We start from the raw sequence: 15,858 nt of genomic DNA on the forward strand, positions 1-15,858 counted from the left end.
TGCAGGCAGAACAAAGAGGCTGCATTAAACAAGGGAAGCAGAATCTTTGTCCAGAGTGCAGAGGGGAGAAAATATGCCTACAAATGTACACAGGCGCTCTAGGATTCACTAAAACTACCGATGCTGTTTTAAGAAACTATATTCAGACAAGTAGCTTGTGTCTGAAACTGATCAAAAACAGAAAAAATTCTGCAGCAACTTTGATATTCTGGGCCACAGTACCATTAAACCAAATGGTACATCGATTTCAGATTTAAACATGGTGTTTTAGATAAAATTCAACTGCTTGAAATTCAGATACTTTGTCTTAATTTTAGTGAAACAGCCTCCTTCTATCTCTTGCTCAAAATATTCATCAGTCAGCTTCAAACATGGCAGCTTTCTTACAATATCCAAAAGACAGTAATTTAACTCTGAATTTGAAATAAAGACAAGCTTTGCAATTTTCATTCCAGATTAATGAAGGGGGAAAGTGAGCCTAGGTGTTATTTCAGCAAGTACTTGAAAGACTCACAACAAAGGAAGCAACCTATGAGTGCACAAAAGAGTACGATTTCCAACAAGAAAGGAATAAACTGATTATGAAATGCAGAAAAAACATAAGAATGTTAGCTCTGGTGAATTATGATCTCCCTCATAGTCCACAGCTAATTAAGTTAATAGTGTACCATTCAACTAAGCTAACTTTCTATCAAGGTGAGCTCACAAGAGTAATCTTCATGTGACAGCTGAAATACAGCTGATAAAATTAGTGATTATGTGAGGTATATACCTCCAAGGGAGGATGGCTCTTTAAGTTATATAGCAAATTTTTATATCTTTTAAGGATTTTGGACTGACAAATTTTAGACTTTTCTTTACATTACATCCAAATAGCAGCACTAGATGTAACTAAGAAACAGAAAGCCTGCCCCATGGGATTCCAGCACCATATCCTTATTGCCATACATACTGGTAGAGTTGTCTTAATTTGCAAATGTAAAGATGGACTACTTAATCTTGCACCTTGGCAATCAAGTTCAGTAGACACAGAAACATTTAATGCTGTGAGAAACAACACTAGGCATCTAAACTAGGAGACTGTATTTCACTAATCTGCTGTAAGGCAGTCCACTCAATGAAAAAACTATGTGCGCTTAACCCTGTTTCGATGCATAATCTTTTTGAAATGAATATGGATCACAAATGATGTGAAAATGGCCAAGATGGGACAAGTTTAAAAAAAGGCCCACAAGTAGTCCCCCAGCCCCAGTTCCCACCCCTTTCCATTGCTACCTCCTCCCCCACCCACTCCATAGTATAAGATTTGTATCAGCTGCAAAATAAGCTTTAAAAAACTCAGAGCCCCAAACACAGGTACGATAAACCAGGCCAACATTCCAATGTATCTACTGAATACAGTGTGTGTAGGGAGGTCTAGCTGCATTCTACAAACAGCGGTTCTGAATTGTCCAGGAACCAGGACAGCTTTGCCAAACCAACGAGGAGGCAGCAATTGTTTGCCTCTTCTTTCAGCAGTCCACTTCCAAAACGCCTGTCTCTGGGGCAGGAGAAGGAAATGTTTAAGATAGAATTCAACTAATCAAACTACAATCGAGTTTTTATTTTTACCCCAGCTAGCCTGTACTCTTAGCTGCCAATGAAACCAAATGGAAACATAACAATAATGCAAATATAAATGTCACTCTTCTCTGCTGATCCATTCTGTAAATTAATTCAAATGCTAGTAAGTGTACAATCCAAGAAGAGTTACTACCAACTTCAAAAAACAGTTGCAATAAAAGCAAACAAGGGACATGGGGCAGGGAATGACAGGGAAGGCTTATTAATCAGCAGCACATGGCATGCTGTCCATCTCAGAAACAAAGATGTACAGGCCAAAGCTCTCTCAAGTACTTAAAAAATCCCCTAAAGAAATGAAATCAAGTACTCAAAGAGGAGAATGCAAAGACAATCTCCTATCATTCCCACATCACTGCACTGGGGAATTCACCCCCAAATCCAGGCAACAGAATGCAAGGCAGAGGAATGGAGTCATGAGAGATAGGCACAGTCCCCATATCTAGCATCCTTTTGCTATCCATCTTCATTTGGGACTTGGGGGAATGGGAGCTGGGTTTTGCACAGGTGATGCTGGAAATGCTGGCATGCTGATCCCTGGCTGAAAGGGTCCCACTGACTGGGCAGGGACCACCACAGACTGTTGAGTTGTCCCAGAAATGCCCATCCATTGCACTGGGTAAGTTGTTCCTGCGATGGTGTTATACTGGCACAAATGTGGTATTCCATATGGCGATAGTGTGCCAGAAAAGGGTGATAGGGGAAGTCCTTGGGGTAAAGCAGCTGGTACAGTCCCACGGATCTGGGAAAGTGAGGAAATCCATGTGGAGGTGTAGCTCACAGTAGATGATGTTGTCTTTAAACACAAGGGAAAAAAGAAACTATTTAAAGTGCAAGGAAACCATGCAAGGAAGCATACTCAACAACCATCTGTGACACATTTTAGCAGATTCTGTACTATTTAAAATTAATAACAGGAGAGCATGGAAGAGGACTAAAAGACACAGTGAAAGGTGCACACTTTTGTACAAATGCTAGCATGTCTGTGTGACATGGAGATGTTAATTTTCAGCTACCTTTGTCTCTTCCTCTGAGTACCTGCTCCCAGCTCTCTATTCCCAGAGCTATCCATAATATCAGGCTGTGTGCAACCCTGCTGCTTTCGAATGCCATTAATGTAGGGCACCTGGACTTTAAACTTAGAGACAACGTACTCTAAGAAAAGAACAGTCTATTACTGGTTTTGATCTATCCAACAAATCACAACCTTGGTTGGATCAGAGCAAAGGCCCGGCTACTCCAGCATTTTTTTCCCACAGTGATCAACCAGATGTCTTTGGAAAGTCCAAAAGCAGATCATAAGCACAACAGCATTCTCTTTTGTGTTCCCCAGCCACTAGTATTCAGAGACATATTAGGTCTGAAATTGGAAAGAATATATAGCCTTAGTGATCCAGGGGGTCTTTAGGTTTGAATTTCTCCAATACATTTGGATGACCCCAGTGTAAACTCTGGTGAAAAACAGCAAGGTATTCTTAATGCTTAGAATGGATTGTCTACCATCATGAGAAAACTTCAGAAAATACAAACAGTGAAAATAGTTTAATCAGAGAGGACAATTGAGAGGGATATGTAAAGGGCCTAAGAATACCCCATCAGGACAATGACTTAAGTCTACCTTAGAATGATCAGATAAAGTTTCTGAACCCTTTCGAATTATCCATAATCTTGCAGTAATATGACCCACAATGCAATCCAAGTTTCATCTAAACCCTATTAAAAAGAGAATCTAGTTAAACAAAATACAGAACAGTGTCATGGCTTTACAATGTGCTTCAACACACTGAAGCAACATTCACCATCTTCATTGGAAAAATATACGCATTTTCAGATTCACTAACTGGTGGCACTTCCTTTAGCAGTACTGACTCCAAAAAAATGTTTCCTGTGCCTCTTGATCAATTTTGCATATTTGCTTGGAGGCATTTGGAAGCTGAACAGCTTGCTTCAGGTCATGCCACAAAATTTCACAAATTGCCTTGGCTCTATGCTTCCACCATCCTGCCACAGATTTACTTGTGAGTTTGTAATTCTAGTTATAGATGAAGTTCACCTACTAATAGATGAAGCTCAAATTACATTGTAGGTCACCAACAGTGCAAGATTACAGCTAGTCCTGAAGGGTTCACAAACTATCTCACCACCCACACATGGTATTTTGTCTACTAAAGCCATCCCCCAATCAGGCCCCCTCCAACTAGGGGAAGGTAGTTGCAGTTTCCAGATTTCCCTTTGACTATAGTGGTTGGAAATTTGGGGAGTTACAAACTCAGCACATCTGGAAGGTACCAGGTGGAAAAAGATGAACCTAGTACATCGCAAATGCTAAACCCTCCATGTAAAGACTTCTCACCTCATATACTTTGCTCCAGCTGTCAGTGTCCAGCCGGTGCTTGTTCTGTTTGATCTGATTGAGGCTTGGCTTGATGAGGGAGTTTCCCACTTTTTCTTTTGTCCAGTCATCCACCAGTTTATGCAAATCATCTGTGAACATTCCTTTTTTACTGGCTGTTGTCTGCTGACAAGAGGCAGTGCTACTCACGATGCAGAGTTGGTCTAGGAAGGAGCAAGGGTTTAGAATGTGTTTTTCAGGCAGCTGTATCAAAACACTGAACCAGTGCTCTTTTTCTTCTTGCGTAACAAGCAACTTTTGAGCCTTGCAAACCATATCTTGGCCTATTTGTGGTCTGAAAAGATCTTCCAGTATCATGCTGTCATCCAGAGAGGCGTGGCTGAACACATTTGGCCCATTTTAAATTTTATTTGGGGTGACAAGGCTGGGTGATTTTAAGGGAGGGAAGAGGAGCATTTAATCTCTTCAAGGTCTTGCACGCCCATCCTTAAAATTGCCCCAAATCCCCCACAAAAAGCAAAAATAATACAAGTGAAAATCAGCCACTTTGCCAACCAATTTCAGCTGCATGATCAGTCATATGCAGACTACTAGTTGCCCACACCTACCCATGTACATTATTTATTATTTAATCATTAAGACTTATAGGCTGCCTCCATCATAGTGGGAATTCTAGACAGCTTACGAAGTATAACAAGAAGCAGGACTATGACAGTGCCTCTGCCAAAATCTTCAAATATTTTTGACAAATATTTATGTATACTCAGAATACATAATTCAGGTTTTTTTTTCAGTGACTAAGTAGCGGTCAGACCCTGACAATGGGGAAGAGCAACTAGATGAGGATTAGATGGCCCAGCCAAAAGAATTAGGCAGGAAATCATAAAATGAAACAGAGAGATCAAGGCATACTACTCCCCACCAAACTGAAGCAAACTTGGGCACATCTTCCAATTTCAAATAGTATTTTTCTGCAGACAAAAGGAAATTAAGTATAGAATTTACACATAATGCTAAATCAGAGATCTTTACAGAGGTTTGGATACATATTTGGAATTTTTAGAAATTATGGTCCCCATTACAAAATAACTGCCGTGGGAGGATTGTTAAAATTCACTGTTCCAGAGACCCACACTGTGCAAAGCATATGCAATTTCCTTAAAACAGAGCAAGGTAGAGTTTAGACCTGATATTAAACCAAATTCCCATACAGAGTGTAAGAATATACTCATTTTATTAGAAGACAAAAACTAATAATAAGCTTTTTGCCTAAGAAACTAAATACAAGGCAAAGGTTGGGTTTAAGCCCCAAATGTAAAACAGTATTTTCGATTGCTACAGCACATGACAAAATACCCATTCAAAGTCAGTATGCTGGCTGGGGAATTCTGAGACTTGAAGTCCACACATCTTAAGGTTGCCAAGTTTGAAACACATAGTTGTATACTATACTTTAGGCAAAACAATTTAGGATATTGCTCCCCTCAATCCCTAGCTAACCTGTCAGCAGCAGGCTCTTTTCTTTCCTTTAACAATAAAATGTCACCAGGCTGCCTGTGCATGGAACTCAGTAAAATTCCATAGAAAGATCGAACAACATTTCTGCATTATATCCTAAACTGCTTGATTCTCATTCTGTTCCCTTGTGTTTCAGCCAACTTTAGAAATTCCAGTCTGGATTGCGTGGACTGGCAATAGGGCCAGGCTGGTGCCCAGTCTAGAGTATGGCCACTGGAAGATCTGATTGGTCATTCCCCTGCTTCTTGTCCTTCCCATTTGAGCAGTAAAGGCAAACCTTACTGGCTGGCTCCTGTAGTCCTTGTTTAGCGATCACAATTGGGATTGGCAACTCAGTCATTAAGCGAAGCGGTTGCTAAGTGAAACCACAACTGTGCTTACGATCTAACTTCAGTTTTCCTTCACTTTACAGACCTGCAAAGGTCATAAATGCGAGGATTGGTCGCAAAGTTACTTTTTCATCACTGTCATAACTGTGAACAGTTACTAAATGAAGACTACCTGTAGTTTATCAGTGCCAGTCCTTTCCTTTCAAGATCATTCCCCCCTCACTAGTCCCCATAACTTTCCTTTGCTTTCCCAGAAGTTTGCACACATGGATGCCTTCACAGCTCCCTTCCCGCATTATCTCCTTTGATACTAAAGTAGACACTTTCTATTTTTATCTTTTCCCCTCCCTTATGGTACCATTGTAGCTCTGATGCTACAGTAATCAAACAATAACAGATTGTTCATTTGTTCCTACATCTTCTGTAGGTCTATGGAAACTTTCCAGCAAGGAAAAACTGATAGTTCAGCTTCACAGAAACAAACTAGCAGCATTCCTACCTTGCAACTTAAAGATTAAAAAAAATAAATAAAGGGAAGAAAAGTGTTGCAGTACTGTAGGCAGTGGGGGAAAGCAAGAGCAGCATGCTTCACCCAACCAAGGCAGAAACAGAAAAGGTGTCCTTGGGAGATGTAAGACTTGAATGGAATCTGGGCTATCAGGGTGGAAGATGGTTCACTAACTTAGCAGGCTATCACTGGATTGACTGCAAGAATATTAAAAAAAAAATAACAGCAACTGCCAGCCAGCAAAGAGCCTAGCAGCCCATCATGAAAGGACGGCTCTGGGCAACTAAAATGTATGTTTTGGACTCCACTGCTCTTTGAATTTTGTGATGCTGTTTAGGCTCAAAATTAACATGACAATGTTTTTACTAGGACAAAATGCATACAAAATATAAAGGCAAATCCTGCAGAATGTTTTTTGACAAAATTAATTCATGACTGAGTATATGCAAAACTCAAGTAGTCCAAATGGAGATTCACCGGGTCATCTCTAGAACTCATCCAGGGTAACTCAGACCACAAACATATGCGCATCAGACTGTGCCCGGCTAGTGATTGCTCCACTAGCCCTAAATGTAAAGGCAGCGAGATTTGTTTGTTTGTTTATTTATTTATTCATCACATTTCTTCACCACCCACCTCGCCAAAGTGACTCTGGGAGGTTTACAATCAAATTAAAACAATAAAATAATAAAAGTAAAATACCATAAAAACAGATTCATCATAAAATATAAATATAAATATGAAATATGAAATCCAAGATGGAAAAACAACAGTCTCAATAAAATTCCTCAGGGCCTCATCACAGCGCCAACCACCCCCATGACTGATTACCCCCCCTCCTGCCCCAAGCGAGGTGGCAAAGCCAAGTCCTGACTCCCGTTTGGAAGGCCAGGAGGGTGGGGGCCTGCCTCACCTCTGGGGGTAACTTATTCCACAGGGCAGGGGCCACCACAGAGAAGGCCCTCTTTCTGGACCCCAACAATCTCTCATGGATGGGGTCCATAACAGATCCCTTTTTCTTTCTTCTGTTGTTTTTTTTAATCTTTTCAAGTGAGAGAACATACAGCAGAATGAGAAAAAAAACCCAGTTTCTATCAATCTTCTGCCTTCATTTCTAGGCCAAGAGGAGGAGCAGGGAAATGACAATAAGAGAAAGCAAGCTTAGCATCTGAATTGTTCTTGTTATATGTAACATTTGCAAATACCTTGACTAGTTTCTGCTTGTGAACAGCTTTGGTGCAGCAAATGGGCTTGAATGCTCAACTGATAGTCAATCACAGAGGCAGCAGTGGTTGCACAACAGCATTCTGTGCGGCAGACAAGGGAAAGACAAACAATCAGAGGCAACTAAAGTAGCATACACCACAGGCTGGGCGTGGGGATGATGATGATGATGATGATGATGATGATGATGATGATGAAGAAGAAGAAGAAGAAGAAGAAGAAGAAGAAGAAGAAGAAGAAGAAGAAGAAGAAGAAGAAGAAGAAGAAGAAGAAGAAGAAGAAGAAGAAGAAGAAGAAGAAGAAGAAGAAGAAGAAGAAGAAGAAGATATGGGTGGCATTCAGGATTAATACACATAGATCTGTGTTGGGAAATTAGATTCAAATCTGGCTCAGCTCACTGGAGGAAAAATGCAGAAAGCCAGGTGGCAATGGGAAAGTCTTTAGGACTTTTGATTTGAGTTGGTAGACATAACCTCAGCAAACAATGTGAAATCCTGGTGACTCATCCACCGATTAGTGAATTCAATGTCTTTGTTCTGCATTAGGGAACCCCTGACCAATCCTTGGAAAGGCCCCTAGCTTGTGTATGGCTCCCACTTGCATTTCCTTACCAGCAGCAACAACGCCATTGTCAACATGAGAGTGAGATTGCGGCCGGCTGCGCAGCTTGCTTTTGAAAGACTTAGGCCGTCGTGGGGATGACAGTTGCAGGGAGATGTCAGAGGATTCTGACCTGCTGTCTTTGATGGAGCGGAGATGTTCGTATAGCTCCTGCAACTCCCTGTTCTGCTGAGCTTGAAGGCTAACTACCTCCTGGATGTGCCTACATGGAAGCAGAGGAAAAGAAGAAAAACTTGGCAAGACATAAGTTCTGTTACTCTTTCACCTCAATAGTCACCTCAGGAACCATGGAAGGCAGGGAGCACAAGCTCTTTCCTTTCAGCTTGCTTGGGTTTCCTGAAGCTGCGAGGGAGAGATGTTTCATGACATACCGATGCATGGAATGAGGCCGCCATTTGGAGGCAGGAATGCTGGAGAAGGAGGCCCAATCAGTGCTCTGATTTGTTCTGGAGAAACAACACTTCTCCTCCCCTTTCCCACTATGATGTTTTAAGAACCATCATCAAAATGTTGGAGGGGATGCAATCAGAAGGGAACATTTTTTTCATATATGGTGGGTTTGTGAAAAAGTGGTACCTTATTGGAAGACAACGTTCAAAGAAGTTAGAATAATAACTAAACAAAAGTAGAATGTGTTCTAGAGTTGGGATTACTATTTTTGAGGGAGATAACTCTAAACTAAACAGAAAGGTGCTTATTGTATTCTTACTCCTGGCTGCAAAATTGAGAATTACTCAAAACTGGAAATTTCTAGATAACCTCTCATTGAATAATTGGTGTGCAGAAGTATGCTCAGTTGCTCTTATGGAAAAAGTGACTGATAAAATTTCAACACTGACTTCTCAAATGGATGAATCACATTTTTATTAGATCTGGAAAGATTTTATAAGTTATATTATACCTCCCTGCCTAAGCTGCTGGAGGCCGTCTCGGGGCTGGTGGTGGAGTTCCCCAGGCTCATGGTTCTGGGAGACTTCAACCTGCCATCCCTGGGGCGTGCCTTGGAGGTGGCTAGGGAGTTCATGGCTACCATGGCAGCCATGGGGCTGTCCCAGATAATTCGGGACCCAACTCAAGACAGTGGCCTCACCCCAGACTTGGTTTTCTTGTCAGAGCAGTGGCAATGTGATCTGAGGGGAGAGTTACAGCTGTCCCCTTTGTCATGGTCAGATCATGACTGGTGGCCCTGAGATTCTCTTATGCCACCCCCCTCCGCAGGGAGGCAGGACCCATTTGATTGGTCCACCCCAAGGTTTCAAAGGGAACTGGGGGTTCTACCCAGTGATCTGCTGCACGGTCCAGTGGAGGCCCTAGCTGCAGCCTGGAATAGGGAGGCAGCTGGGGCCTTCGACAGGATCACGCTTGTGCAGCCTCTCTTGTCCCATCGAACCCAGCACTCCCTGTGGTTTACAGAGGAGTTGAGGGTTTTGAAGAGGATTAAGAGATGCCTAGAGAGCCGCTGGAGGAAGACAAAGACTGAATTCGACCGAACACAGGTTAGAGCCACTATTAAGGCCTACCTTGTGGCAATAAAAGCGGCGAAGCGTCAATACTTCTCCACTCTTGTTGCATCCGCAGAATCCCGCCTGACGGCCCTGATTAAGATCACTCGATCCCTTTGGGGGAAGGCGGGCTCAGTAACCCACCTACAGGGCCGTGCAAAGGAATTTGCTGAGCATCTGCAGGACAAAATCGCTTGGATCTGCTCCAAGTTAGACTCCAGGCATGAGGCTTTGTCTGGAGAGATACCAGGGGAATGGGCTTACCCAGTTATCTGGGAGCAGTTTGATCCTGTTGGACCTGAGGAAGTGGACAGGATCCTACGGACAGTAAATGCCACCACGTGTCATCTAGACCCATGCCCCTCCTGGCTGGTAAAAGCAGCCCAGGAGGTGACATGTGGTTGGGTCCATGCAATGGTTAATACATCCTTGGGAGAGGGGGTGTTCCCAGCTACCTTTAAAGAGGCGTTGGTGCACCCCCTCCTCAAGAAGCCATCGCTGGACCCTACTGTTCTGGACAATTTTCATCCAGTCTCCCACCTTCCCTTTTTGGGGAAGGTGGTTGAGAAAGTGGTGGCTTTGCAGCTCCAGAGGGTCCTGGAGGAAATGGATTATCTAGACCCCTTTCAGTCAGGTTTCGGGCCCAGTTATGGGACAGAAACGGCATTGGTTGCACTTATGGATGATCTCTGGCAGGAGCAGGATGGTGGCAGTGCATCTATCCTCACCCTCCTTGATCTCTTAGCGGCTTTTGATACCATCGACCATGGTATCCTTTTGGGGCGGCTCAGGGAGTTGGAGGTGGGCGGTGCGGTCTTGTGCTGGTTCATCTCCTTCCTCCAGGGCCGGTCCCAGTCGGTGGTGATAGGGAGCGAGAGATCTGACCCTCAGCCCCATCTTGCAGTGGGGTGCTGCAGGGTTTGGTACTCTCTCCGCTCCTTTTCAACATCTACATGAAACTGCTGGGTGAGATCATCTGTCACCATGGGGTGAGGTATCATCAATATGCTGATGATACTCAGTTGTACATCTCCATCCTGGGTGAGGTAAGTGATGCTGTGACTGCCCTCTCACAGTGTCTGGGGGCTGTGGGGGTCTGGATGGGGAACAACAGGCTTCAACTGAACCCTGGTAAGACGGAGTGGCTGTGGGTTAATGGTTCTTCCGTATCTGGGGCATTATCATCTTTGGTTCTGGATGGGTTTGCACTGCCCCAGACAGACCCGGTGTGTAATCTGGGGGTCCTCCTGGATTCACGGCTCCTGCTCGAAGAGCAGGTGGCAGCCGTGACAAGGAGAGCCTTCGCGCAGCTACGTGCTGTGCACCAGTTACGCCCTTCCCTGGATTGGGAGGCCCTTCGAACAGTCACTCATACCCTTGTTATCTCTCATATAGACTATTGCAATGCGCTCTACATGGGGCTACCCTTGAAAAGTATCTGGAAGCTTCAGCTGGTCCAGAATGCAGCCGCATGAGCTGGTTTTGGTGCCCCTCGAAGGGCACATGTAACACTGCTGCTGCGCAAGCTGCATTGGGTACCAGTATGCTTCTGTGTCCAATTCAAGGTGTTGGTTATCACCTTTAACGTGGCATGGGGCCAGGTTACCTGAGGGACCGCCTCTTCCCCATTACATCAGCCCGTCCCCCCCGATTGTGCAGAGAGGGCATGCTGCGGACCCCATCTCTAAGACAACTTTGGTTGGCAGCGTCCAGGAAGCTGGCCTTCTCTGCAGTGGCACCCACCCTGTGGAACATGCTGCCCCCAGAGGTGAGATTGGCCCCATCGCTCCTGGTCTTTCGGAGGAGTCTGAAGACCTGGTTCTGCCGCCTCACTTGGGGCGGAGAGGGAATAGATCTACATGGGGATGGCTGCTATAGACCACTCCTCCCATACTTGGACTGTTTTAGACTCTTTTGCCACTTGGACTTTTTATTTTTTACTCTTATTTATATTATTTATTGCTGAAATTTTATATTCTATATTTTATTCATTGTATTGTTGTTTTAATTGATTATTGTAAACCGCCCAGAGTCCCCCAATGGGAGGAGATGGGCGGGGACAAATTGGATAAATAAATAAATAAATAATAATAATACCACTTCTACTGTTAAATTAAATGTTATATGTAACCTATGATTGAATGTTGACATGTATTATTTGGTACTGTTATCTTGTATTCCTGTTTCTTCTTGCCTTACAGAATATTAAAAATCTAAGAGTCCCTGTGTTAAGCAGCAAGTGTATCTCCAAGTTATGGCACTTGCTGCAGACCATGTGAAGGTAATTTCTCTTCTTAGCTCTGGACAATGGATAGGAGCAGCCTATTGTGTGGTTTGGAGACCCAGGAGTTCCCTCTGCTTTACCTGTGATAGGCCATTTCCTGCCCAAAGGTACAAGAATAATGGAATTCCCTGGCACAGAGAATGGATTAGCTTTGTATCTGTGACACTGCCATCCTGGTCATAAGTAGCAGGCATCAGTGGTATTTCCAGTGATGTTGAGGACTGGTTGTTCTTTTTGCTCTATTCTATTCTTTTTCAAACAAAGGATTTATTCTTCTGTTTTAGGCTAGAAAAGTATAAGGTATGGACCTGTTGTGCCAGTGTAGTCACAAATTATTTCTTCCTTTGTAGTACTGGATGGCTCTTACTAGATGCTATAACCAGGAATGCAATAGTGAGCTCACTTAACTAATTAGATTGACTCAAACATCCTCTGATTGATTAAAAAGATATTTCCAGCGTGATTAAAATATTTGTGAATTACTTCTAAGAAATACTCTATAGCTGGCAAGCTCCTTCATAGAACAAAAAGGAAATGATACTTTTAAGGAGATACCTGGCTTGATGCACAGGTACCATTTAAAAATAATGTTTTTCCCCTTAAATGTACTGGTTCATTTATGTGCAGATATATGGAGATTCAGTTGAGTAATTGATTACAGCTCTTATGACCGACCATTAAAAGTTTCTTTAATCATAAGGCAGGCAGCTCCATATTAATTGTAGGTAAATAATAATCATAATAATAGTAATAGATAACAGAGAACCAAAAATCACCTGGGACTAACAAAAGGAAGTTTAGTGCATCTTTTTGTCAGTCTAACCCCAAAACAGAAATAACAGGTAGTAGCTTAATAGAGCAAAAATATAATTGCACCATATCCCACGCTTTTCACAACTTGGCAATTCAAATAAAAATGTGTTATAAGGCTTAATGTTGGTGCCCTTACTTCTCTCTCAAACGCTGCAGCTCCAATTTCAGGTCCTCATCTTCAATTTCAGATTCATCATCACTGCTCATTGGAGAAGACGCCGAGTAAAACAGGGAACTGTGCCTCTTTGGGTGGGTGCCACCCCTTTCCTCTTGAGATTGCTGGTTTGACTCCCAGCCTTCTAGGCTACCACCACCCATGGGGGCAGAAAGTTCACTATCAGAGCTCGGCTGCTTCTGGATCACATCACCTTTAGACCATGGCTCTGAGCACGACTGCATGCTGCTTGCAGTAGCAGAGGTCTCCTCCAGTTCCTGCTGTTCAGAAGTGGTGAAACATGCATCCGTTTCACCCATGGCACTGGGCAGGATAGCCATTTCTTTTTCTCTGGGACAGCCTTCTTCTGTTCCAAGCTCCAAGGAAGGAGACATCTCAGAGAGTTCACTTTCTGAAAGACCTGAGGACAACTGTTGTGGGACTGTGATGACCTGAGAGAGAGGGAGGGAGGGAGGGAGGGAAGAGAAGAAGGTTTAACTCAGTAGAGTTCCACAAAAGTAAAGCTTAAAAGGGGCTACACTAGTGAAAAGGGTTTGAGTCTCACAGGCAGGGCCACAACTAGGGTCTGTGTCATCTGGGGCAAACATGGATTCCACGCCCATTTTGGCGCCCCCCCAGTGCGGCACCTGGGCACATGCCCCACTTGCCCCCCACCCAGTTGCAGCCCTGCTCACAGGGCATACATAATACGTCCACTTCATCATACACATTTAAAGAGTTTCATGTCTTCAACGTGATTTTTAACTAATCATCTGTCCTTCACATGTAGAATTAAAAGGAACTAAGAATGAATAGGGACTGCAAGGAGACAGGCTTTTGGTTTCACTCACTTGAATTTTAATCTCCTTTATCTTCAGAATGCTTTAAATGAATAGCCATACATTTAAAACAATGTAATTCAAAGTAAATAAAATTAAGTAAAAGATTAAAGATTAAAACATACCATATTCAAGATTTATTGTTTATTCAAGATAGATATAATATATTTTAAAATATATTTACATAAGAAGTTCATAAATGCATGCAATACCTTTGACATCTGACAGCCTGAATAGGAAAACAAATACTTACATTCCATTCAAAAACTGGGAAAACAATGTGACCGGCCATGTCAGTTCAGACTCGGACTACAATTATATAAACCACACCAGATTCTATAGCAAACACACACACACACACAAAAGAAGGAAACAACTATACTTTATGACCCTGTAAAATATGTATGAGGGTTAGACTACAAAGGGGAAAAAACTATAGAGAATAATAATTTTAAAAACCACTTCGTAACCAATTTTTACATATTGCTTTAACCACACATTTAATTCTTAAGTGTCAATATGTTTTGGAAAGCCTGACAAAAAAGCCTTCAAACTGCAGCTACAATCCATCATCATGTAATGAAGAAAGAGGACAGCACAAAGTAGCTTTCTCAAGACTGCAATACATTGAGGAAGGAGGGGGGGGAAAGAGTAAAAAAAAAAAACCTTAGAGCAATTTAGAGCCTGAGGAGTATGCAATAGGCATCGGCATGCTGTTCATCATCAAAGAGATATTGTATGAATGTAAAATGCTGCTGCACCAAAGAACAGAAAGAAGTGCAAATGATTGCAGAAAAAGGAATAACAGGAAATGGGGAATAAAAAAACCAGGTACCGTTATCACCAATCAGTCTGCGAAACAGACAAAAGTTTAGACAAATATCTCCAAGAATATATACCCAGTCTAAAACACCCATCCAAAAATCAAGCCCTTTTTATTAAAGGAAATGTCCCCTAAATATTATTTTGACTAGAAAATCTTTGCTTGATTTCCCAGTGTCATACTTCATAATTATGTGCTTGTTAACAGTTAAAAATAAATGAACACATTTAGTAAGCCACTACACAGTTACACAAAGATCACAAACTGCACACTAAAGAAATCAAGATGAGTTAGTAGCTTATGGCTCATGGGATCCTACCAGATTCCTCTTCCCCCTCTCCAGCCGTGTTCCAGTTGGGACAGCTCTGCAATCCTGCAGCCACAATAGTTCCCAAGGGTTAAACCTTAAGATGAGGGGGTTGCTTAATGGACAGCTGTGATCCCATCATGCACCTTCCCTTTGCAAGGCACCAAATCCACCACTGACAGTTGTATGTGGCTCTTAATGGTAAAAGCTCATCTATCCCTCTTTTACCATATGAAATACTAAACCCTACAATTACATTAGAATCATACCTGAAATATCTAAGCCAGTACTGTAATTTTCAAGAAAGACTTTCAAATAGACTAATTAGCCCAGTTGCCAAAGTGAAACAGCAAATTGTTCTGCAATCTTCCCAACAAAATAATGGACCAATACTTAACTCACACAAAGCAGCACATAAAAGTCACCTGGTTTACTTTGTGGAAGATAAATTAATGATTACATCTCTAGGTACAGATACTCAATTGACAAATGCACTGGAAAGCAGGAAGAAGTACAGTATTTACTTGAACAGCTGCCTTGAAATTCAAGTAAGTGTGGATGTTTCGATTGCTTCAAAGAACATAAGGCACAGTGGAAACCTAAGCCTGCTCCAACATACAGCCACCAGTTCATTTCTTTCTTCTTCATTTTGTTGTTGGAGCTAACTATGATGCAGCATTACATCTGCACTGGCATATTTTCTAACCATGATTAAGTTCAGGGTTAGAATGGATTTGCAGTATAGGGCTAATTTATGAAGGAAATTTTGATGAGGATTTAACAACATTTTATTCCAAAAATAAAAGGAGGGAGGAGGAGGAGGAGGAGGAGGAGGAGGAGGCAGCAGCATAAAGTAGTTATGGAACATCTCCAAATCTTCTGAACCTTAAAAGGAGACAACTCTAAATTTAATAAGCCCCTTACTAAAAGATTAGGCAGAAAAAAATTGTCTGTTTTCCATTT

At 42.3% G+C, this 15,858-nt stretch overlaps 1 protein-coding gene across 1 annotated transcript in view; it reads right to left on the bottom strand.

Moving 5' to 3' along the window:
- Window positions 1-1,296: 1,296 nt before the first annotated feature.
- The window catches only part of WNK3 (WNK lysine deficient protein kinase 3), a 105,532-nt gene continuing 90,970 nt past the window's right edge, over window positions 1,297-15,858 (bottom strand). The window contains exons 19-23 of the mRNA XM_063294159.1: window positions 12,909-13,378; window positions 8,164-8,375; window positions 7,534-7,635; window positions 3,974-4,176; window positions 1,297-2,416 (exon numbers count right to left, since the gene is read on the bottom strand). Coding sequence (XP_063150229.1) covers window positions 2,087-2,416; window positions 3,974-4,176; window positions 7,534-7,635; window positions 8,164-8,375; window positions 12,909-13,378 — 1,317 coding nt within the window. The 3' untranslated portion in view covers window positions 1,297-2,086. The remainder of the gene's footprint in view (window positions 2,417-3,973; window positions 4,177-7,533; window positions 7,636-8,163; window positions 8,376-12,908; window positions 13,379-15,858) is intronic.

The sequence above is a fragment of the Candoia aspera genome, chromosome 2, assembly GCF_035149785.1.
Source record: "Candoia aspera isolate rCanAsp1 chromosome 2, rCanAsp1.hap2, whole genome shotgun sequence".
Lineage (NCBI taxonomy): Eukaryota > Metazoa > Chordata > Lepidosauria > Squamata > Boidae > Candoia > Candoia aspera.